The sequence below is a fragment of the Platichthys flesus genome, chromosome 24, assembly GCF_949316205.1.
Source record: "Platichthys flesus chromosome 24, fPlaFle2.1, whole genome shotgun sequence".
NCBI classification, from domain to species: domain Eukaryota; kingdom Metazoa; phylum Chordata; class Actinopteri; order Pleuronectiformes; family Pleuronectidae; genus Platichthys; species Platichthys flesus.
In genome coordinates, this window is record NC_084968.1 from 5,277,450 (window position 1) to 5,303,358 (window position 25,909).

The 25,909-nt window shown below is 47.9% G+C and overlaps 1 protein-coding gene across 1 annotated transcript in view; it reads left to right on the forward strand.

Annotated features, from left to right (window-relative positions):
• efnb3b (ephrin-B3b) overlaps positions 1–24,100 on the forward strand; it is a gene marked incomplete at its 5' end in the record, with an annotated part of 34,595 nt that extends 10,495 nt beyond the window's left edge. The window contains 3 exons of the mRNA XM_062384532.1: positions 17,231–17,323; positions 19,963–20,022; positions 23,538–24,100. Coding sequence (XP_062240516.1) covers positions 17,231–17,323; positions 19,963–20,022; positions 23,538–23,977 — 593 coding nt within the window. The remainder of the gene's footprint in view (positions 1–17,230; positions 17,324–19,962; positions 20,023–23,537) is intronic.
• Positions 24,101–25,909: the final 1,809 nt, after the last annotated feature.

Here is a 25,909-nt window from a genome sequence, read left to right on the forward strand (position 1 = left end):
TGGTATATAATTGAAAACCCACCCTGGTGGAGGGGAGTGCTCGGTCTCGTTTCTCCACTTCAGACCACCTCAAGTGGGCGGGGGGGAGGTGAAGCGGGTTTGCCACCTCTCTGTGTGTGTGTGTGTGTGTGTGTGTGTGTGTGCTTGCATGTTTGTGTGTAATGGCCTTTTGTCCGCCGGTACCCACCCCCAGCTCCAGCTTTAGATCCGGGCCCCCACCACGGCTCCAGCCCTGCTAACCACTGGTTTAATATATGCAATTAAGAAAATAATTAGTGTAATTAATTCAGCCAGGGCCGAGGCCCAGCCTGGCCCCTATTCACGGCTTAGGAACTGCCATAATCCCCCTCTCTCCACACACACACACACACACCCAAACTACACAAAAAACAACACACACTCAGACACCACCAAACCCTCATTATGAGCGGGGTCTTTGTTGACTCTGTGTGTGTGTTTGTGTGTGTGTGTGTGTGTGGTGCCAGAGAAGTCGGAGATGAAGAAAAGGGTGTAAATAAAGACAGAAAAAGTGAGGCAGTCAGTCCAGCGTAATGAGTGAAAACAGTGAACTAATTCATTGGCACCTCCCGCCTCGCTCGGCTGCTCTCTTGGTGGCGCAGCGAGAGAAGAGGGCCCTGTTGTGGCAAATGGCGTCTTACCTCATCTGTAGCAACAGCTCGGCTGTCATTGCCTCTGGAAGCCGGCCGGCTGGGAGGAGAGACAAGGTTTAATGCTGAATGCCCGGCCTGTTTTATAGGTTTAACCTTTATTTATCCGGGTTTGTCCCTTTTGAAGATTTAAGATCTGGTTTTACAAGCCTGACTTTGCCAAGAAAGCACTATTACATTATTGCAGATCCATTTCAAATTATTTGGAGCTCAAATTAAGACTAAGGTGCCTTTTTTTCCCGCATATTTTACAATATAACAAGGCGAACCGGGTAGTTTGTTAGTCTTTAGTGATTCATACGCACACCATAAACCTTTGATGGCTTTCATTTGGCTCCGCTCTTTGCTGTGAGGAAGAAGAGAGCAAGGAAATTCCAGGTTTGTTATTTTGGGAGCGTGATTAAGAAATGTGCGATGAATGGAAGATTAGAGGAGCGGGGCAGATTTACGGGACTTGGAGAGAACGCCGCCGTGAACGGATTACCGGGTGAAGTAATCGAAGAAGTTTTGGCGGCGGCGCTCGGGAAGAAGAAGGTGGCTCAGCCCACAAATGTGACACCGAGTGACGAATTAGTCATAGTTTATTTGGGGCCGTTGCGTTACACGAGGGATTTGTGTTACCTTTCTCTATTCTCCGAGGGAGTGCTGTGGAACCGATATTTTTAGTGCCCCTCGCTGACGTGGACGTTGCAGTGCCCTCTCTTTGACCTCCGAGAGGCGGGAGTACATCACACTTATATCAATCCACCAAATCTGCTCATGTTATGTGAGGCTTTGTCAGTTGATGAGTGGAAAACGGCTCCCATCTGCCATGTTTTGGCATGCTGCGGTAGTTTCCTTTAAAGCCCGGCCCTCTAAAAGAGCTGCACGCAGTCCTCGGAGGTAAGAGTAGTTGGCTTGTGATCCTGCGGGAGCTCGGTGTGTGTCTGTTTGTGTGTGTGTGTGTGTGAATGGCACATTTGAAATAGGAATTATCCCGAACTGTTTTCACACTTGACCCTGTTAAAAGTTTCATTCAGATGGGAAACTCTGTCTCCCCTCCACTTTTCTTTGTGTTGTTCTCTTTCTGTCGTTGTGCGTGCCTGTCACTCCGTCTCCCAGCTCTCTTCCTGCATGGAGCACTTATGACTTTTTTAGTTGCTCTCTCACCCTCTTTCAGCTCGAGACAGCACCGGGAAAAAAAGGGAGCCGAGCAGAGATACATGCATTCCTTTTGCTATCAGATATGGCAGCGGGGAAGAAAGACTTCCTCTTGCTAATTTCACATTCAGGACTCGCACGATGAAATCTGAAAAATACATTATTTTCCCATAGGTTTCCAGATCAAGAAATATTTTGGAATAATACACTTACAAGAGAATTTTTGATTTAAACTACATAAAATAAGATTTCTTACATAAATTACATGTTTTGGTTAAAGCCCATCGACAGCATTGGCCCTTATCACCGAAAACTCTTGTCATTCTAAATTGAAATATTCGTCTTCTAGTGTTTGGCTTCTGTTCTTCATCTTGAGAGATATGTCTTGTGTGGGAATCGTCTTGAACACGCCTACTGAATAATCCGGACATTATCCTGTTGTATTATCACATGGGCTCAGTTGGACATTTTCTGGACGTTTTACTCGAGGGTCGGCAGGAAAAACTTGTTGGTGTTCTGACTTCGGCAAAGTTTCTGGACCGGAGTCAATGTCCGGAGTTCATATGCCAGCTCGTCACATAGGAATGTTCTGCAGAACTCTTACTGTTCAGCTTACAGCCGTGCACAGGTTTGTTTAAGAACGTTTTCATCTACATTGACAGACGGGGTGTTGTGTGATCAACTCTGGTAGTGTTAGAATGATCTTATCAGGCAATCAAGCTTGTTGAACTTGAAAACCAAGGTGGCAGAAAGAGGCAGACGGAAATCTCTCAGCTGCCAGATGAAATAAACTAAATCAAACAGCCAAGTATGCTAACAAACCTCAGGACAGCACCAGAGAAACCTTGTACTAATGAGCACATGCACCCACACACACGCACACACACACACACACACACACACACACACACACACACACACACACACACACACACACACACACACAGAGGTTTTTCCAGTCCCACTTGCACAAGACATCCGCGGATGATTTCACTTAAGCAAACAAGACGAGCAGATTAGATGCTAAAAACACACATTTGGGGAGGAGACTGCAGAACACACACACACACACACACACACACACACACACACACTTGCATGCTAAAGACAATCTCCATGATGGGAAAATGAGATTCAACACTCACATAAACACACTTCAAAACTGAAGACAGAATGATGTATATGGAGTGCAAACACACCCACCACTCTGAAAAGAAGAGACAAGCACAAGCATGCATGTACACACACACACACACACACACACACACACACACACACACACACACACACACACACATATAGTAGGAAAGAGACAGAGAGCCATACAGCTAAGCACACAGCTTCTAGCAGGCTGCTTTAATCAAAGACAAGCTAAACAAACACAACTGTCATCACTCTCTTTCTCTTACGTATAAAATATATACACACACACAAGCACACATCCAGTGTAGGCGCACGCACACGCACTACACACAGTATATAATTGCCCTATGCTTTCTGCTGTCCATCATCTTCCCCTTCATATCTCACCCTTCTTCTTTCCACTTTCTCTCTCTCTCCTATCTCTCCCTCGAGCAGTATGCAGGCACAGATGTCAAGATGTATTATTTCGGCTGGCTGGCTCACATGTTCTCTCTCTCTCTCTCTCTCGCTCTCTCTCTCTCTCTCTCTGTCTGTGTGTGTGTGTTTCTCCTGCTTTCCTCTTTTGGAAACACGCAACAATGTGGGGGGGAGGAGACAAAGGAGGCCTTACTGGTAAAAAACATATCTGCATTCCATCATATATGTCCTCATGGACTAAAGCACACATTATAAAGGGCACACACTCAGAGATACATGACTTCAGTATTCCAGTATTCCCGTCATGGTTCAAGGACATTTAAGGCAACACACACACACACACAGACACACACACTTGTACTCTGTATTGAATCTGTGTTGGTCCATTAGAAGGACCTCCGTGCTCGTCAGGATTGTCTTGTAGCCGAATCTTGGCTTGTGCATTTAAACACTGAAATGCAGCCAGGTTTAAAGTGCCCTGCCTGTGTGTGTTTGTGTGTGTGTGAGAGTTTGTGTGCGCGTGCATGCACAGTATTTACAGTGTATGCAATGAGAGAAGGAAACTTGAGAGGCAGAGCCTGCTTTCTAGGTCCCCCAGTGTTTTCATGGTCGGTGAATTTGGGCCCCTAGGATCTAGAATGTATGGCGGCTGTGGAGCAAGGGAATAACTGCAATATAGTGACAGTGTACGCTCTCAACAGATCAGATACCGATAAGTCGTCCATTTTCAGCTATGCTATATTTATTACACCTATGTCATACTAATCATCATTGAATGTAGTAAACTACACTACCAATTTTTCAGGCAAGTCATTTTAATATATTTAAGTGGAGGTGTGTTTTAACAAAAGATGAAATATAGCGATATAGCTTTTGACTTAGCAAGAAGATTACATTTTAAATTCATGTTGATGGGTACTTTTAATACTTAGTATACGCACATTACTTAGGCTACTAACTTTTACACAAGTAGAAAAGTTGATGTGGCACATTTACTGGAGTACACGTTTGTCTATTTCTACTTTTACTTAAGTAAAATGTTTGAGTATTTCCTCCACTACACTTTCGAGCAATTCTAGTACTACTGCTGCAGTTACTCTGGCCTCTTTGTACTGCACGTTCACAATGATACAGTTGTATTACTTAGTAAGTACTAACATACAAGATAACCCACTAATTAGTGCTACAAAATAACCACATCCTGACCTCTACATTTATTAACAACTCTGTACGGATCATTATATATTATTGAGCTTCTCCACCCACGATCAATCTTGTTTGATTTTGGTTCTTGCTCGATATCTGCCACTTAATCAAGACCCAACATTCTGCCCAGTCTTCGATTAGGATCTATTTTCCTATTCCTGGCCAACCCACAATAAAGCGCTGCCAAGAGTTGGAGCCGCCGAGCCTTATGATGTGTCATGCAGATTAGGCTTTTATTGTGAAAAATGTCAGCTAAACCTTGAATAAAGTTTTCCTTAATGGGAAATCCAATTGTTTCAAAGGTCTCTCCGATTGGTCACGACTGTGCAGTGGGCAGGGCTTTAACAATTTGTCAGCATAGAGGGTATGACAGGGATGGTTAGTTAGGGGTGTGTGTGTGTGTGTGTGTGTGTGTGTGTGTGTGTGTGACTGTTACAAGTATGCATGTTTATTAGATGGTCCTCAAAGCTGCACACGGGCTCATTAAAGTGTTTGATTGTTTTGGCGTGTGTACGTGCATGTTCCTCCTGAAGCGCATCATTTGTCACACACACACACACACACAGACACACAAACGTGCACGTGTTCCAGGGGTTGGCAGTTTTTGTCCTTTCCCGGCTCACATACAGTTCATTAAAAGCCTTAATTAGACTGACATTTATGTGTAATTACAGTCTTTAAGATGTACAGCTTCTCTGCAGGCCCACTCGTTCACTGCCTCCGTTCAGAAGTCGTCCTCTGAAGGGAGGAAGTGTGCGTTCGGGAGCGTCCACACGTGTTTGTGTGTGTTTTTTTTCGGGGACCTAACCTCCTGCAAGTTCCACGTCTTTGGCATTTGCCATTAATATCAGGAGGGGGGGGGGTGACATTTATGGAGGCCCTTCTCCTCAACAGCTTCTGCCGCCATGGATTCTGTGTTTTTCCCATCTTTCTCTTCCCTTTTTCACCCTCGCTCTTCATCCTCCTCTTCCTCCTCCTCCCTCTCACCCATCTGCTTCCCTCCTTCTTAATTTAGAAACCCCTCCCCTCTCCCCGCCGCCGCCATCTTCCCGCTTGCTTTTGCTTTCTTTCTCTCCCGTTGCATGTCACAGATCGCTGTCTCGTTCCTCCCCTCAGACTGCTGACCCACTTCCCTCTTTCTCGCAGCGTTCCCCCGCTTCCTGTTTCACCGGATGCTTGTCCTTCAGTCGCGCAACTTCTCTCCCCTTCCCGTCCCCCCCCCCCGCTCGCCCAATTTCGATTTCACCGAATACTCGCGTAACCTACATCTCGAAACCCAAAAAAGCTAAAAAAAGTAGGCCCAACATTATTCGAGTGCCTGTCCTTCAGAGAGGCCTTTAAATAATCTCAAAAGCACTTGGCGTGTGATGTTTCGACATGACGGAGCTTTTTTTGCTATACTTCATAAATTTGTGTCATTGATGTTCTTCAAAAAGGATTGTGGGGTTTGTCGTGCATATCTTTTCAAACCAAAGGAATAGAAAAATACCAAATAGGGTAGAAAATGTCTGCTGTACAAAAAATAGAGGTACAACAAATAAAATAGCCGTGGGAGTCAAACTGTATTCCCGATCCCTGAGCAGCATCATGTACATTTTTCTGCAATATCTCCATTGTTTGTTGAGTCCCCATCAACTACAAAGTTGACTCAAAGTCACTTCTATTAAGACGATCTGACAGCTCAGTGTCGCAGAGGGAAGTTTTGGCCTCAGATACACCCAGTGTTTTCGTGAGTTCTGTTTTCCAGGCGAAGGGTTTGTGCCCCGTGGCAGAGCAGGAAGCGTGCGGCGAGGGTCGCCTCCTCCGCGTCTCTGGCATGTCGGTGGCGCGGCTCCAGCACTGTAATCCTGCAATGACAGACAATGTCACAGCGAGGTTCTGCCTGAGAGGAAGCCCCTCACAAAGACGGGGACGGCAGGAAGGCTGGAAACATAAAGGCAATAATTGAAAGGCGAGGGAGAGGGAAATGTCGGAGAGGAGGGGAAGCGAGAGCTGCTGGCGGAGAGAGTGATTGCTGCAACAGACGGCTTGTTGTTTTTCTCCTCTCTGCCCCCTCTCCCCGGTGATGAAAGTATGACAAAGTGACAGGAGACGTGGAACTGCGAGTTAGGTGTAGTTGTCTCCTGTTTTCCTCTTCACTGCACAGAATTCATGCTTAAATTGAGACAGTAAATCAGCCTAATGCGAGACTGGGGGCTTTTATTGGGAGGCGCGGTGCTCACACAGGTGTGTCAATGTGCAATCCTGTGTGTCGGTGTTGGTGGGGGGGGTGAGTGGGCTCAGTGGCCCAAAAAAGACTTCAGGATGAATGATGAGGGCATTGATCTAAGATAAATCACATCAGCTCTGCTAGGGATACGCCTGCTGTCCACACTGCTCTGTAGTGTTAGAGCCGCTGAGTTGGTGATGCTTAGAAATGCTGCTGACCTCGTTTTAATTTGAAAAACACTGCATGGCAGCATTCCGGTCTTTTAAAAAAGGTGAGATGGCTACTCACAACCGCTGGCTGATCGGGTCAGGACGTAGCCTTCTCTGATTTGTCAGGCTCCTATCACATGACTCTAATGGAGGAAACGTCGAGCATTAGCCTGGGTCACAGCTTCGAACGCCAAACACGGATAATCAATGTGTACATGCTTTTCCAGGTGTATCAGTCTCACCCCCTCAGGCTGGTTTTGCAACAGGCGTGTGTGTGTGTGTGTGTGTGTGTGTGTGTGTGTGTGCGAGATGTTTTCAGGACCTAAAGTTGAGACCCACTCAAAGTCAGCGTAAAAGTCGATGTGTTTGTTTTAATTAAAATCATCAATGCAGAAAATGATTCTATCAAAAATGCCTTCATGACTTCTTAAGTGTTAATATCAGGGGACAGCGAGTGTGGCACCGCACATGAAAAGCACACATCCGCTGCTGTCCTCCTCTGAACATCCATCACACAGCGTCTCCTCTCAGCCGAGATTATTAAAATACACGAGTCGCGACTTCTAAGATTTCCTTTACCCAACGGAATGAAGAGGAAGAGGAGGAGGAAGGAGCAAAGGAGGGGACAGAGGCAGTGAGTGATGGGCTTCTCTGGCTTAACCCAGATCCGGGCAGCCGCAGGAGGAGTGGACAACCGGAGGTGTTTCGTTTTTTTATTCTCGGAGCAACTTGGGAATAAGGGAGGCCGGTAGAGGAAAAAAAAGAAGCGTGAGCAGGAGAGACAGTGAGAAGGTACGACAAGGCTGGCGCTGACCCATTTCTCCAGGCCTCCAATCTGAGCGGGCTGATATAATGGAGGACGGCTGCCCACATGCACGCACCAACCTCGAGACGGACACACGCCGGCAGACAAGAACGCGCAGGGACAGACACGCACATGCGCACATACTGGAGTCTGCAGACATTCAGGACCCCCCCCCCCCAGGATCGCTTCAAGTGTTAATTCTCATCATCCTGCGAGCCCTTACAAAAAAATCTGTGCCGTAGAAGTCACTAAGGGATTCACTGATAAGTATTCATTAAGTATTGATAAGCAGCCATTGAAGTTGCCATTCAATATGCATGGAGGTCCACTCAGAGGTACACTTGACAGGGATAGCAGTTTCAAGCAGGTTTGTGAAAGTTAACGGGTAGATACTTAGCACATACACACACACACACACACACACACACACACACACACAAACACAGAGAAAAACAGAAAAACACACAGAATGGCCTTGCTGCCCCAGGAAGGGAACATTGACCCAGATGTAAGGAACATTGGTCGTGACTGTCCTACATGGCTCGCACTTAACTGACGTTACACAAGGCTCATCCACCCAGTCACCAGGCCTCCTTTTAATGGGCCCCGCTCCCTCTTCTCTTTTTCTTTTTTTTTTCTCTCTCTCTCCTCCTTCGCTTTGTTCCTGCTCGCCCGTCTTTCCTTTGGTCCATTATGCACGCCTATGCTCGGGCGATCGCATTTATTTATCCGCCGTGGATTATTTTCCTGAATGGGGCAGTCAGACTTATTACATCTGCTCCACCGCGATTTGTTCCCTGTCGTTTAATTAATTGACGCGGGGGGGGGGGCAGAAACCGTCCTCTGTTTTTATGCCTTTTGTTGACCTTATTTAAGCCCCGCCCCTCCCTCTCCATCCCCCAGCCCCGGGCCTATAAACACACACACATATAACTCTTATCGGGTCTATAAGCAGCTTTTAGAGGTTGTGTGCAGTTCTTTTATTAATGCGTAGAGACACTTTGGCTACACTGTTGCTGCAGCTGTCATTGACCCGCAGAGCATCACATCAGATTATGGAGGTGGAGGATCCCTCATGTACACACACACACACACATACACACATAGACACACACACACAAAACACATCCCTGACCTTTGTGCGTCTACTTGCAACATGTGTGAATTTACAATTAAGGTCATACCCCACATAAACACATTGCCATACTCTAGCTGGATGATTAGTATGCTTAAAGCAGTGGGTCCAACAAATGGCATGGATTCAGTCAAACGAGAGCACTTTAAGGCCTCCAGCTATATTTTAGCTCATTGTCTCAAAACGAAAAACCATAAAATGGCAGCGGGTCCACGCTCTTGGCGCCGTGCATGCATGTGTGCGTTTGTCAGAGGCAGGGATCAGGTGCGTTCCCCGCCCGCAGTCCTCCTGTTTTTGGAACTGTTAGACGGGAGGAGGAAGAGGAGAGGGCGGAGGCCGATGAGCAGTGGCCCAGTTTGTTGTGTGTGTGTGTGTGTGTGTGTGTGTTGGATGCTGGAGGTTAATACGAAGTGATTCTGAGTCGCCCACCCTCCGAGCGAGCGGGACAGCGGAAGACAGAGAGTCGGAGGGAGGGAGAGAGAGAGGGGTTAGAGGAGAGAGAGAGAGAGAGAGAGAGAGAGAGAGAGAGGGCGAATAGAGATGTAGTGATTGTGTGTGTGAGTGTGGGGGGGTATGATTGTAATAGAACAGGATGGATGGAAAGCGAAAAACTGCTGAGAATTAAAATGTCATCGAGCACAGATCAACCACACGGAAGCAAAGACACTGAGATTATTTTCCTCTGGTTGAGAGACAGAGAGAGAGAGAGAAAGAGAGAAAGAGAGAGAGAGAGAGAGAGAGAGAGAAAGCTGAACGTTTCGAGGTAATATGTTTCCTCCGTAGAGGTATGTGTGAAATTGGGGGCCTTTTGTAAGATCCTTCCCTATGAATTAATGTGTGTGTGTGTGTGTGTGTGTGTGTGTGTGTGTGTGTGTGTGTGTGTATATGCGTTTGGTCAACATGTGACACATCATGTGAGTCCAACCTGTGACCATAACTTGGCTCCCATCGTTGGCCTGTCCAGATCCCATAGCCTCTACTTCTCTCTTACACACACACACACACACACACACACACACACACACACACACACTTGCCTTACTTAGGTAACTTTAGTTTATTCATGTTTTCGCCTAAATGTAAACTTGTCTGCTTTATAAATCACATTATTACAGAAAACATTTTTTTTTTTTATTCTTCTGTGAGCGGAAGGAGAAAAATTGCTTTACTTTCCTCATGCACTTTATCTTACCCTTTAAGAATTGCATGGGTCAGATTAAACGCTGTTCCAAAAAAATATTTTTAAGACTGTAATTTGCAGCCATAGTAACCGGAGTATCCTTAAATCCCATAATTCGGTGCTCTTTCCTCTCACAGCAGAACAAGCGGCATCATGTCGTAATATTACAGCCGTGTGGAAAAGTGGAAGCTTTCTGTATTTCACAAGCCAAAGTTTTACCAGTTTAAACCTTTATCAGCGCAAATCTCCTCCTCGTGTGACAGACCCCGTATCGTATTCATCCCAGATCTTCCCACAAACAGCCGAGCGCGCTGGCGTCCTCGTTTGTAGCCGCTCCAGTTTGTGGATCAAGTGAAACCACAACACGGTGCACCCTGGGTCTTTGGCCGCTGCGATTGTAGAGACAACCTGCGCTCTCTGCAGAAACACAAGTTTGGAAAACCCCACGTCGATGGCGTATTGTGCATTTGGAGGTGGAATGTGAAAATAATACTCGGCTGGTGTGCTTTTTTTCCGAGGGGGAGCTAAAATAATGCCCGTTCTGTCTCAGTACACAACCCCCCCCCCCCCCTTGACGCCGCCGCAGCCGCTAGGTAATGGCTTGTGATAGCTTTCTTTAATGCGTCATAGCAAGGTCATAAAGCGCCATAAAAGATTTATGCAGACGTTTTTAGTTACAGGAAATTTGAATGGCGAGATCCAGGATTTTCTGATGGGGGGGGGGGGGGGGGGGCACAGAGAAAGGGATTGAATCCCTCAAGTGAGAAGGGCTCAGGTTATATGCTCCTCTTCATCAAGATGACACACATGGAGTTCATAAAGCCTCTGGAAAGTGAGGGCTACAAATTTAAACAGGAAGGCCTCGGTAAACCCCCGGCCCGAAGTGCCCCCCCCCCCCCCCCCCGCCCACACCCACACACACAAACACACAAGTCCACCCGAGTGACAGACGGGACTTTTGTGGGTTGTTTCTGGAGACTGTGGTTTAAAAATCCAAACATCCACCCACCCGTGGGTTCTTTGCCGCTGATCCGGGGTCGGGCTGCGGTGGCTGCAGGTTAAGCTGGGCAGCCCAGACGTCCTGCAGCGTTTAGTCCCTGGAGGGGGGGGGGGATCCGGAGGCATTCCCAGGTCAGATAATATATATAATCTCTCTATAAGCGCAGTTCTGGATCTACCCCACAGTCCTCCGCCAATTGGACGTGCCTGGGAGACCTGCGGGGGTTCTTGGAGGTCTTCCGGGAAAATCCAAACAAGTGGAACTAAAAGGAGGATTTGAAAGCCAAGCGCTGCTGCCGTGAAGCAATACATGGGTTTTAGGTTGATTTGCACAGATGGGAGCACTTTGCATACACACACTCACAAGCACACACCGAGGTATACACACTGAAACCACTCCAGCCTCAGCATTCACCAGTAGGCCTGCAGCGAAACAAAACACCCACTCGCGTTTTCGAGTCTTTCACGTGGCATTTGAATCCAAGATCATGGCGTTTGTTAACCTGACACACTCATTACGTGGCTGACGCTCAATCACAGAGCGGAGGCTAGCGGGGGCGCCGGCAGGAAGTGGAACGTGAGATAGCAAAATGCAAACATGCTTTGTTGCTACTCTCATATTTATTTGCTTGTTTATTCTGTTTGCTCTTTAATCTGTTCTTTACTGGTCTCCACATTCCCAGTTTTGCTCCCTTTAATGCGGCTGTCATCGGGAAATATGGTCCGTCTTCATGCTCAAAGCACGTTTGTGTGTGTTTTTTGTTGTTTTTATGCACAACAGCATTACCTGCATAGCTCCACCTCAACTGCAACTTCATAACTTCAAAAGAAGCATGAGGGACATACATTTGCCTGGTGGCCCCGGGGGTCCTTGGGGGCCCTGGGGGGCCCTGGGGGGAAATGTAACTGTCTCTTTTCATTTATCATCTTCATCTTCACCTTAATCCTGCATTTATTTTGTATTATGCACCATATAAAATCAGATTCAGCACAGTCCATGGACATTTATTCCCTAAAGGGTTTAATTCAATTATTTTTTTGATAAATAAATAATGTTACAATGGGCATTTACAATTACTAAGGAAAACCAGATAAAATTGTCCTAGTGATGTGTTATTTGTGCGATTTATAAGTAGTTAAATAGGCACGGTGCCCCTGAACAAGACAGCGTGTAATGACCTATCATTAGTGCCATTCAGTGGATATTATCGTGAATATGTGGATCCTTAGCTTTTCAGGCTCCTGGGGTTCAGGGGCCCTAATCTAGTTTTCAATTTGTCCTGGTCATTACTCCAGCAGCACATTTTAGGTTTAATTGCCCTAAAAAAATAAGTGTCAATATGTACCCATAGTACCAGATACAATTTTCTTCTCTGGACTTTTGTGCAGAGCAAAATGCGAGTCGTGTCCCAAACTAGAGCGAAGGATGTGATGGAAATGACAAGTTCAGCGTGTGCACAAATTCACATCACTCACAGGAGCAAGTGTTTTGCTGCGGGAGGCCAGCTGTCACTCAGCATGTGTGGAATATATAACCAGGGCTGGAAAACACACCGCGGGGGAGAGGAGGTGCCGAATAGAGTGGGAGGGCAAACACCCAGGGTCCAGGCTGTGTGTTATTGCAAATGTAATAACTGTGCACAGTCCAGGGTGGCCACTGACGGTCAATACAGAGCAGAGGGGCATGTGGATGTGGGTACCAAAATCCAGTACCATTTATAAAGTATCTATGTAGTTCTGGTATCGGGGTCAAAACCAAACCATACCAAACCCTGTGCCGGTTGAAGCCGAGGACGATATGTGATTTTCCTCCGGTGGAGTCACTTTCAACTTAGGCGGGCTTCAGCAGCCAGAGAGGAGGCCTGGCCCAGCACTGACCTTGGTAACAACAAGAGAGACACGGAGAAAGACTCTCATCCACTCTGTGCTCTTTTATATGGACTCCACACACGCTCCTCCCTCAGCCCGCCCGCCCGCCTGCCCCCCTGTGCCGCCACTACGCAGCCTGATCGAGGTTGACTGCAGTTTTATTTCATTAATTACGTGCTTCCACTTCCTCCTCCTCTCCCCCCCCCCCCCCCCCCCCCGTCTTCCTGTCGAACATGGGGTGTCAGAGCGACGCCCTTCCTCTCCTCCGTCCTCTGGCGCTCTCCCTCTCTCCATCACTGCTGATCATAGTATCAATTACTCATCCCTCTTGTCCCTCCCCGTTTCACTCTCATCGCTCGTCCCCCCTTTCTCCTCTTATCTCATCCCAAATGACTGAGTCCAGCCCTCCCCTCTCTCTCTCTCTCTCTCTCTCTCTCTCTCTATCTTTTCCTCTCTCCATCCTCCCCAAAGAGAGGTGGGAACATTTTGAGGCACGCCAATCCCCCTGCACCTCTCCCCCGTATCTCTCACACTCTCATCTCCGACTCGCATCAGGATTTCTGAGATGATCTGCGATTATTTCTACCTTGATGCTGCGATACATCTCCCCCTCCCTCAAGTGCGGGGAAATATGAAGCGGTTGTGTGTCTTGCAACCCGAAATTGGGAAGGAGAATATTTTTCGATCCAAGGACAAATCAGCGATGATCTCTTTGTTCACGTCGTACCTGTGAAAATTGAGATTCGCAGAAACGGAGGCACCTGCAACATGTGTCGTGCTTCTAAGAGGATCAGTCGGGAAACAGTTCTGTGTATTAGGGAAAATTGCCTTTGTGATATTTGTGACCTGTTGATGATGATGATTTGAGAAAAAGAAATGGCTTACATTTGCAAAAATCCCGTTTGTGGAGGCTCCCTTTGTTCATTTAGTCTCTGTCTCTCTTTGTGTCTCCCTCTTCTTTGTTTCCATTACAGCTCCACTTTCCCATAATGGAGACATTAGAGTCTTTTACCTCTCTGCTATCAATCACGTCATTTAAACTCTTTCCTTACTTTCTGTTTTTACCTCCTCCTCTTTTCCACCACTTTCCCCTCTCTCTTGTCGTCCCTCCTCCTCCTCCTCCTCCTCTTCTCTCTGTCCACCGGGCTCTAGGTCATCTCCATCGTCTCACACAGTCTCCTGTCCCCATCATATCAGCAACAGCTTGTCACAGGCAATCAGTCTCTGCGCCTCGCTTCCCCGCACGACCTCCTCCTTTCCTCGCCCTCGTCTTCCTCACCTCCCTCGTCTCCCGTTACCTTCTTGTCCTCCTTCGTGTGTCAGTAGTTATTACTCTCAGAAGTCGTTCCCCCCCCGCCCTCTCCTGTAGGACCAGTTAAGGTTATTTGCTCCATCCTCCACCCATTCTTCCCTCAATCAGAGCTGCTACGTATTTGCTTTTCCCCCCCGCAGCTCGACTCGATCACATTCTCTAACCTCGTGCCCTGGGATGTAGAGGAGGGTTAAACCATGTAATCTCTCTTATGTCACCTTCTTAGGTTTCTATTCAAGGTTTCATCTACATGGGTACGTTTTTATCATGGACATGGAAAGGAGAGATTCTAACAAAATTACATTAACATTTTTAAACATTTCTATATTTTTTATAATATTAACTTAATTTATATCGCACTTAAAACCACATTTAATTGGTTCACAGATATGAGAACAGATAAGTTAAACAAGTTAATGCAAGACATGGATCAAATAAACCAATTAATCAATAAACATGTGGTTAACAGCAATATGAAAGCAATAGAATAAAGGAATAAATCAAACAAAAGTTAAAAGACATTTTATAAAAAGTAAGTTTTAAACAGGGATACTGAGGTGGTCTGATCAATATTATTTAAAATAAACTAATAATCATTTCCATTATACAACAATTCTTAAAAAATCGAATTGTTTATTGATTTGACTTGTAGTGCATTTGCATTGAATTGGTTTCTTAGATAATTACATGTATTATTAAAATCTCTATTTTGCTAAAATGTTAAAACTATAAATCAGGACATTTTGGTTGTATATAGAAGAAAAACAGCCACAAAATAACTATTTTAAATTTGACTCACTATTCTAAATGAAAACTTATGAAAGGTTTTAAATTTCACATTGGGTTCCCTTCTATAGTGTGTTTGTCACTAAACCTGATTTGATGGAAAAAGTGAATATATGGGTCGAGTTTTATGCGAATCTTGCAAAAAAGTAATTTTGTACAAAAACTAAATAAAGCTACATCAACTCTCTCATATGAAAATTCAAATTATTTTGATGAACCAATGGAATGAAGCTTCTCAGAGATCACACAGGACAGAAGTAAGAGGGAAGTGCACTAGAAAAGCTCACCCATAAGTCTTTTGTGTTCAAATCCTGAAACCAAACAAAAGCAGATAAACACATGAAGTGTTTTTCAATGACACAATTAAGCTCTGATGAAACAAGTGCTGTATTTGATGTGGCACTCCAGCGTCATTAAAATAAATTAGACTGTCCATGTGCATTAGTGCAATAAAAAATAATACCCAGGCCACATCCACTGAAAAAAAAGGACGACTTTCACTTCGACAAATAAGCCGAGGAATGTACAAACGTTTTCACTGCACTTTATTTAAAGCGTCTCGATATATCCCTTCATCCGTGCATGTCTCCTGGCTTCCCCTCCATTCTGCTGCACGCCTTGACCTCCGCCTGCTTCTCTCCTCCTCTCTGCTTTCACACCCTGCATCCTGCAGGGATGGAGGGAACGAGAGAGGGAGGTGTTAGAAGTGAAGCTGCCTCTTTTTCACACCTCCCTCTCTCTCGCTCTCTCTCCTGAGCCATCCGCCATCCCACCGTCTCTGCTTTACTTCAGACGGGCTAATCCGCAGCCTGAAGGGTAGTGGCAGGGGGAAATGATTTCTTACGTATACGTAGGTGTGTGTGTGTGTGTGTGTGTGTTTGTGTTTGTGTGTGTGTGTGTGTGTGTGTGTGAGGAGAAGAGGTGAGGGCTGGTTCCTGGGGGCTGAATCGGGGGGAGATAAGGATACATTGACTGTCTTCTATACTATTCACTGTGGCTGCACACCAGTCCGTCCACTTTCTCAAACTTTAAGATGGACGTTGGCCTCATGCTGTAGAGGCCGTGATTGGTTGTATTCAGTGAGGTCACAACCGGGAACTTCTGTCCATGAATGATTGAGACGGTGATGGTGCAGCGAAGGTGTGATTCTCACCTCGAAGACCTTTTTCACCTGTCGCCTCCTCTCTGTCTCACTGTCCTTTTTTTTATTTTTGTACTTTTATTCTCCTTTTTCTTTTCTCCCTCCTTATCCCCCATGTGCTCCCTCCTCCTGCAGCCTCTGCGACCTGCAGACCAGTGATCTTTAATGCATTCACCGACATATTTAATGTAGGAAGGGATTCCTGTCCATTCACACACCCTTTCTCTCGCCCGCGCACTCTCTCAGCTCCGCTTGACCTCCTTTGGCCCGGCGTATCTTCACAGGAAAGAAACCTGTTTGATTCCTGAGCCGCTCATTTGAAGCATCTCTGCCGGTTTTACGGCTTCAAACTGCACGTTCATATTAAATCCCTTATTGCCCATAAACACATCACTGCCTTGGTATGAAATAAAACAATTCTCTTTAATTCCCCCCATTATATCACGAGCTAGAAATGGGGTATTACCACAGTCTGTATCCCAACCAATCTGGAGCAGATTCTCTCCCCACGCAGCGTTCGGTGTCTCAGGGGCTCACTTTTCTTTCATAGGCGCCCGTGATTGGATTACCATCCCCTTTTTTTTTCCCATCAACCAGTCTGCCTCTCCGGATCACCCCCCCCTCTCCCGCTATTTCTCCAGACCCAGGAGCCACACTAGCTGAATGAGCGCGGTTGAGTCCATGCGCAGCAGCAGGGGTGTTAATGAATTCCAGCGGACTGCTAAATGAGGGCCTATTAAAACGCCGCCTCGCACTTTGACATTTCAGAGCTTCTGCTGGAGTTTAAAATCGCTGCCTCTGCAAATGCCCCCCCCCCCCCCCAAACTCTCTGGAATGGCTGACCAAATGAATGGGAGCGATTGTTGGCGTCGGCTGTAGATCGAGAGAGGCTTCACTATGTGTGGCTTTTCGGAGATGGGTTTCCAATGTGCTTGTGGGTGCATGTGTGTTGCTGTGTGCCGCCCAGCTACTTGGGTAATTGTGTAATTTTTGTGTTTTCCATCCCTCCAGCTACGTCAGACGGGACGCGCCAAGGCCTGGATAGCATGAGAGGCGGAGTCTGTGTCACGCAAGGCATGAAGGTGGTCCTGAAAGTGGGACAGAGTGAGTCCTCGCACCCTTCTCTCTCTCTCTATCTCTCTCTCTCTCTCTCTCTCTCTCACTCTTCACCCTCTGTCGCTCGCTCACACACGAGCTCGCCCATATATGCAGCTGCTGGGGTCCACCACGCACGGGCTCTTCTCCTCTCGCTCACTTATAACACACACATTGTTATTCATGCATCACACACAATCGCTATCTTACACTAACTCACATTGGCTCCAGTCTGCCGCATCAACTCACATCGTCGCCGCACACTGGCCACCGCTCCCCATCCAACACGCTTGTGAATCTTCTGTGTGTGTGTGTGTGTGTGTGTTTACGATGTGTGTGTTCTCGCCGAGCCTATTGGGCTCGTTAAGTGAAAAGAACGGTCGGAGAAGTGCGGGATCAGTCATCTCTAATGAGCCCCGTTGACTCCCGTCTCACTCTGCCTTTTAACTCCCACTGACTCACGCTGGACACACACACACACACACACACACGCTCCGACCCACACGTTGAAACTCACACGCGTCCCCTGTGCGGCATATACATGACAGGCGAATGCGTGTCAAGTTCACAAGGACATGAGAAATGGACACAGGGGCAACACAACCTGAGGCGTCCGGACACACACACGTACGTGCCAGAACACACACATTCCCCCCCCCCACGAAAGCAGGATCACAAAACGACTCCATTCAGCCTGAAAGCACACAGTCGGTGGTTTTTAATGACTCATAGCTGGACACACACACACACGTCTCATTTGTTTGCAAACTGTTCCCAGGTAATGACCCTCACATGCAGGCCCGTCAGAAAAGGCCCATTTACACGTTTTCACTGACCAGCACATTCCTGCTCATAATAGGCACCTGTCCTTCACACGACCCCCCCCCCCCCCCTCACACACACACACACACACTCACACACACACACACACTTACGTCTATTTCTTTAGCCGATGCTGTGTTATCAGGCCTTGTGTATTGTCGGTGCTCTTCAGCAAAGAGCCAAGTGGCGCTGCTGCGGCTCTATCAGCCCGTAACATCAGCAAAGTCAGCTCGACTCAATGGAAATACCACCACACACGTACACTTTGTTTCCCCCCCCGGCTCTTTCACCAAATGAGCAGTGGAAACGCTACCATCCTGTCTCACACACAACACACACACACACACTCACATACACACACACACGCGCTCTGCCACTTCTACACAACTCTATGAAGTTCTTAGCCTCGCACACGCCTTTTTTTTATTTGTAATTTCTCTTTCCCTTTCCTCTCTGAGCCCGTTTCATCTTCAATCTCTTTCTTTTTCCCCACTGTCCTTCCTTCACCTCCTCTCTATTCCCTCTCGTTTGTCTTTATCCTTTTTTTTTTAAACCCTTTCCTTTTCAAATTCCCCTTTTCCCTGTCCTCATCACCCGCCCGCCCACCCAACCCCTTCACTCTGCATGCAGGCCATCTCTCCTCACAGCCCTCCCTCTCAATCCCCCCCCGTTATATTCCCTCTCTTCCTCTGTCTCTCCGTCTTATCTGCTCCGTGGCTGAAAGGTCACGTCTGTGTTGTTTGTCGTCTAAATAAGCAGCGTGCCGCCTCATAGTGATCTCAGAAGAGATATGGCGCGCTCTGCTCCGAGGAACAGAACACACACGCGCACACAAGCACACAATCACGATACACACACTTGCACCGCTGCCCCACACGCATACAATGACCTGTCTTCTCTTATTTTATTCTTTATCTATCTTGCTTGCTCTCTGTCTGAGTCATACACACACACACACACACACAGTCTGAACCTCCCTCCTCTCGCCCCTGGTGACCACACAGCAGTTCCTATTGATCCATACAGCACCACCCCTAACTTCTGTCTGGTGGGCTGTCATGAGGGAGCCGCTAGCCAATAGCCTTCCACTTTTCTAAATGTCAGTATGTATAGGTTGATGGCTGTGCAGGCACACACACACACACACACACACACACTCACTACTTTGTGCGTGGCCGTGATGCAGTGTGTGTCCCTATAAACACCCCATGGCTATCTCTAGTTTGCCCTCCCCTGCCGCTGTAGTGACCAATAACAGACCTTTTTAAAATGCTGGATCAGCTACAGACATGACGAGTCACATCCCAGCTCCAAACCTCTACCCCTGCAGCCCGCTGTTGTCCAGATGGCTCAGGAGTGAACAAAGTCAGGGTTTTCAGAACCATCCCTTTCAGCTGCGAGGAGTGGCACCTCCACAATGGCTGCATCTGTGTGTGCGCGTTTGCATGTGTCACATAAACGCGCTTTAATGCCATCAGCCATTACTGAGGGCTTGCTAGACAGATGGCCCTGATTTAGCGACTACAGATTACAAGCCGTTATGGCCTTGTGTAAATTCGCTTTGGCCAGAACAACAAACAGCCTCTCTTTAGTTTCCCATATTCCCGTCGGAGAAGTGCTCCTAAAACGGTATGTCGAGGCCCAATCAATATGGGTTCTCCTATAATGGGATGGGAGTGGAAGGGAGGGGAAGCCCGAGTCAAACATCCTCTGTCCCGATGTCTCTCTTAGCTAATGTCACTTATTGGTGGCAATTCTGAGAGCCTTGGTCGTCCTGTATCTCCGCCACCCTCTTATATTCCCCCCTTCTCTTTACTCCTCCCCAGGCCCATATGGACTGCCTCCGAAGAAGGAGCCTGCGGGACGCACCACCAGCAGAAACCCAGGTAAGCAGCAGACCAAACCGAGATAATCTGTGGCCGATCCGTCCACAAAATGGATGGAGGAAATAAGGCCGGTGGATAAACGAGAAAAAGCATTTGGGAGAGGGAGGGGAGGAGGCGACAGATGGAGAATGTGCAGCGGTGACATCTGTGGATCTCTCTATTTAATTCCATATCTTTCTCTCCCCGCTCTCTATCCCTCCTCTCATCTCTGCGCGCGGCCCTCCGAGCTAAGTGCTGCAGGCGGGGAGTGGATGGCTAATAGCTACCTTGGGAGAAGGGCAAGAAAAGAGAAAGGGAGGAAGAAAAGAGGCAGGGGGAGGAAAGGGAGAGAGGGCAGCGGGGAGAGGAGGCGAGACTGGCGGCGACGTTTCAGAGAGTTATTATTGTCATTAGTTTGGGCGGCCTGGATTCTGTAGTTCTGTCGAGAGAGACGGGAAGAGAGAGCGGGAACGATGGGAATTACGGAAAGATGATGGCACAGAGGAGAAGAGACGTAAGGGAGTGATGGAATAGAGCGGGTGGAGGCGGGACGCACATCAGGAAGAGAAAGAGAGGAATAATTGAAAAGCAAAGAGGAGAGGGGAATAGAACAAGGAGATGAAAACGGAGAGAGGCTCTACCTCAGAATGTCCCGGCGGAGGAGAAAGAATACGATTCTCTCTCCGTCGCGTTCATCTCTTCCCTTTTCTTCCTCGATGGTGAATTTGCATACTATAGCAAATGTGCGAATCGGTGCATTTGCACATTTTCCCGACCACTGGTGCGCACCTCACATACGAGAAGGTGATGGCTGTACGTGTGAAGTGAGCGACAGTGGTATGCATTGACTGATTTACATCGCTCACACATAATGAGGGATTTTACACTTGTTTAACACCCAGACACGGACATATTAACACACTTTAGTGCATATTTGAAATGACTGTTGCGAGTCCTGGTGTGACGGTTGAGACAGGATTTCTAATCCTCCAGCGAATGCACTTGGAAGTCGTCTCAGCCAGTGGAGTGTTGCTGGTGATTCAGCTCTTCTATTGTCTGTTTGGTCCATCTGATCCTCTCCAGGGATGTAAACAAATATCAGCAAGCACTCAGGATCGAAGCTCTCAACCAGATTCAGATTTTTCTCATCCTTATCAAAGTAATCCAGTCGATTGTTGCCAGGGCAAAGCTAAATAGCAGGGTTTTCCCATAAACTGCAATGCCGTGTGGGTAAAACTCAAATTCATCGCATCACGCATGAGCTGAACCTCCCCCCGAAAAGGCCGACACAAGGCAATAACAAAAAATATGTATATACAGATGACTCAGATCATGTAAACAAAAACAACGTTCTTTCGACTCTGTTACACCCTGAATGTTTAACATTTTCCTCGGTAAAGATACAGGAAAAAGTGAGATGATTGTCTCCACCCACATTGCGAACAAAAGCCAGATGTTAGTGTTTTTTTCCCACCAGTGGAAAAGGGGCTTGATATGGGTCTTCTGTCAGGAGTGGACCCAGCCGCTCCTGTTCCCGGTGCACATGGAGGATCCCCTCTTATGTCACTGTGGCAGTCGATTAAACCGTCAGTACACGTGGACAGGAAGAGACAAATTAACTTAACTTAAAAAAACAACACCACTCAAATGGCACCGTACGTGGGAAGCAGCCTTGATGCGTCAGAGGTACTGGGGCTACTTATGAAACCTTGTCACATCCTCTTGGATGCGTTTATTTACAGATAGTTGATGGGAACGCGCACTGATTCACCCTGTTGCATAAAACATGTGCAACAGTTTAGAGTTAAAGCTGATGTATGCAGCCCGATATCGCAAATCACAAATTTGCCTTAAGGGGATTAAGGATATTATCAGAACGAAAAAACCCTCTGTCCTTAGATTCTTGAATCAGACTTGGAAAGACAAGGAAAGAAGACAAACTGGACAGAGAAGGGAGCGGTCTGTTATAGACGTGTGCACAGAATGGAGACATGATACTGTCCTGGGCCTCAGAAACCCGTTCCAAGCCGAGTATGTCCTCCTGAAATGGGATTTATACTCGAGGAAAAGTAAGGTAAGCCCAGCTGGCTGAAAAACAAGCTAAAGACTCTGTTACCACCCAGACCCTGTTCTGTCATCACCTGCTGCCCCTCTCTCTCCAAGGTTGATTCACTGATGAGTCAAAAACAAAAGAGAGACACAAGGGGAGAGGGAGGAATCAAAGTCTGAACCTGTGTGACAAAAAAAGGAGAGTGGGAATAGGGGGAGTGAGAAGGGGAGGCAGAGGAGGAGAAGTAAAGGAAGAGGATATAATAAAGAGAACGGTGAAAGGCTGCGGCCATAATGGAGATGGAGAATGAGGGATGTCGGGTTAATGGAGGGAGGAAGAAAGCGGAGGAGGAGAAGGGACTGTAATCGACGTCCGGCATTAGCGCTTTGTTCCCAGTCAGCCCAGCGCGACGGGAGGCCTACAGCAGCCGGGGGGGGTGAGGTGTGTCCGTATGTGCGCCTGTGTTGCTAGGCGCTGAGCTCAGAGCAAGGTGGGTCATTACGGCTACAATAACCCAGAAGATAGAGAGAACCGCCGAGCGAGGAAGCAGAGGAGACGCAAGAGAGAGAGAGAGAGCGACAAGACGGGGAGAAAAGAAAAGGATGTGTGCCAAGAATAATGATAGGCCAATCCAAATGCTCTGTGGAGCTGGGACTTGCATTACTGGCCTTAACCAGTTTGCCACACACATGCACACGGCGCGGTGCCAGAGAGCGCCACCACCAACCCATCACACGCACACACACACAAACACACAAACACAACTCCAGAATCCATCTTCCACCTGCTGGCTTCTGACCCGACCTCCCGCAGAGAAACCTGTGAGTTGGGAGGCTGTGAGGATCTTGGGTTTCAGGCAGACACACAACGGACAGACAGATAGTGTGACAGACAGATGAGAAGACAGACAGACAGATGAGAAGCCAGACAGATGAGAAGACAGTCAGACAGACAGGCGGGCAGGCGGGCAGGCGGGCAGGCGGACCGTGTGGTCTGGCGGTCGCAGCAGAGCGGGGAAGAGGCCCTCTTCATGTGGCGGCCGGTGACGCTAAGTAAATACAGTTGTTAGGGTTTGGGCAGTAGAGTGTGTTACCTTGACACATAGCTGCGGCTTGGCCCGGCTGTCCACAGGAGCGTACGGCTCACACTCACACACTGGGTCTGCGGAATAGGCCTCTTCGTTTTATATGCGCTGCTGTCCACTTTATCACATCAATAAAGAAACCACACATAAGCCGCTGTGAGATTTGCTGCATTCCGCTGGGTTAAATCTCTGCAGTGTTCCCTCGCCGAGCCACAGCAGCTCCATCACTCGTGTTATTGTGGAGGATTGGTATGTTTATTTAAAGGCCCCGTGCAAACACAAATTATGAAAGCCAACTGTGTTATTGCCCTGATGATTAATATGCATAGTTAAATCATGTAAATCTAAAGGGAAAGACTGTGAGAAACTATTGCCCTAAGAAACTTTTGCCTTGTGTTTCAGGCGGCGCGGGGAACTCCACCCAGTCCCAAAGACCCAACAGCTTCGGGAACGAGGGCACCGGTGAGAACGGACCGCTTCAACCCTCCAACATCGCCATCATCGCCGGCGCCGCGGGGGGCTCCGCCTTCCTCCTGCTGGTGACGGCCGTGATCTGCGTGGTGTGCTACCGGCGGCGGCACGCCAAGCACTCGGACACCCACCACCCGCCGCTGTCGCTGTCCTCGCTCACCAGCCCCAAGCGGGGGGGCGGCGGCGGCATGGGCCTCACCAGCTCCAACAACAACGGCTCGGAGCCCAGCGACATCATCATCCCCCTGCGGACGTCGGACTCGGCCTACTGCCCGCACTACGAGAAGGTGAGCGGGGACTATGGACACCCGGTCTACATCGTCCAGGAGATGCCGCCTCAGAGCCCGGCCAACATCTACTACAAAGTATGAGAGGGCCTCTTCTCCGGCCGACTGGACACACCCACCTCCCTCCACCCATTGCCAACAAACCCCCTGCTCCAAACGAAGCCACAGCGCAGCCCGCCACCACAGCTCCGCCCCTGAACCCCTCAACACGACTACTGTCGCCCCATGGAACCCTCTCACTGCCCCGTGAGCCCACACCCCCCCGGCCACAGTTGTGTTTCTCGCTGAATAAAGCCCCCCCCCCCCCCCCAACCCCATCCTCACACAACTGGGCCACACAGTGTGTGTTGAGGGCGATGTCGTAGCCGTACACAGCCCTTCTCAACGAGGCCCTCACAAATGGCCGAGAGTCTCTGAGTGCCCCCCCCCCCCCTTATTAACTCAGAGCTAAACGAGCCCCCCCCCCCCCCCCCCCCCCGTGCTGAATAGAAGAGTTGTTCCCCGAAACGCCAGTGTGCGTGTGCAGCACACACTCTTTTTCTAGGAGTATGGACCTGGCGTTGGGACTCGCGATGTTTTAAAAAAAAGAAATGAACTACAAGAGCAACAAAAAAAAGAACTACACCCCTGAACCCACTTAGCGCCGGAGAACTCTGATTCCCGGAGGCCGTACCTGCCTATTCCACCATCCCGCCCCTCAGAGCTCCGTCAGCCAACCAGAGACCGGCCCCTGCCACTAACTCACCAGTAGGATCCTAGTTTGTTTGTGTTTGTTTCTTCTGAGGAAACGGGGGGCCTCAGACTCAACCAATCAGCAAGCCTGGGCGACGGTCACGTGACCGTGCCGGGGCCTGAGGAGGTCTGACCAATCGGTGACACTCAGAATCTTGTATATTTTAATAATGTGTGTGTGTTTATGTGTGTGTGTGCTGCTGAGTGAGTGTGCATAGGACTTGGATAATAATTATGGCGCTGTTGCTCCACATTAGGCGTGTGCGCGCTTCAGTACAGCAGGTTTGCATACGCGTGTGTTTAGCCGGCGCGTGTGTGTTTCAGCTTTGTGCGTGAGCGACTGTGCGTGCGTGCGTGCGTTCTTTAGACTTGTCTTAAATACCAAAACACAAAATAGTGAGCGAATATCAAAAAAAAAAGTGAGATTTTGTATCACTATCAACACTTATAGATTATATATATGAATATCCAGTAAATAATTTCTAGATGTTTTCTTCAGTTTTTCTATTGTTTCGTTATTTTTACCCACTCTGATAAAGTACACTTCTGTTGATAGACATTTTTATCTGCTGTTTTCTTTTTCACACAACTTAAAACGACCTTCTTTCCTTTCTGTTCCCCTTCGGTTGTATATTAATTTAATCCCTTTTTTTTATTTCCTGGCGAACAGAGGTTGTTTCTCTCTTCCTCTCTTCCCTCTCTCATTCACTCCCCCACCTCCCTCCCTCCCTCCCTCTCTCTCTCTCCCCTCTTTCCCCTCTAGGGTCTCTGAACTCTGTGTATATTTTTATAGCTCCTTGTACTATGCCGTAGTTTTGAAGTTTAGACCTCGTTTGTGGAAGTGTTGAGGTAGAACCATCTATGAAAGTTTTTTTTTTTTTTTTTTCAAACGCTTTTTTTTTAAACTGCAGAAGTGAAAAGAAGTGAGGGGCACGGGGGAGGCGGGGGAGGCGGTGATGGCGGGGAGGGTGCGCACGTGTGTGTGTGTGTGTGTGTGTGTGCAGAGGGGGGAGGGGGGGGCGGCGGCGGTGGCGAGAGGAGATGAAATAAAAAAAAAGAAGAATAAAGGAAAAAGAACAGGGCAAGAGAGAGTGCTGTCTGGGGAGGAGGAATAAAGCAGCTTCTGAATGCAGAACTTTACAAAAAAAAAAAAAAAAAAGGAGAAAGGGAGGGAGACGAGGACGAAGAAAAGACTGAAGGAATGGCACGCCGACGAAAAAGAAGCAGAAGGGGAGGGTGGGATGGGGAGCGGAAGGAGTGAGAGATGAAGGATCCCGAGGAGGG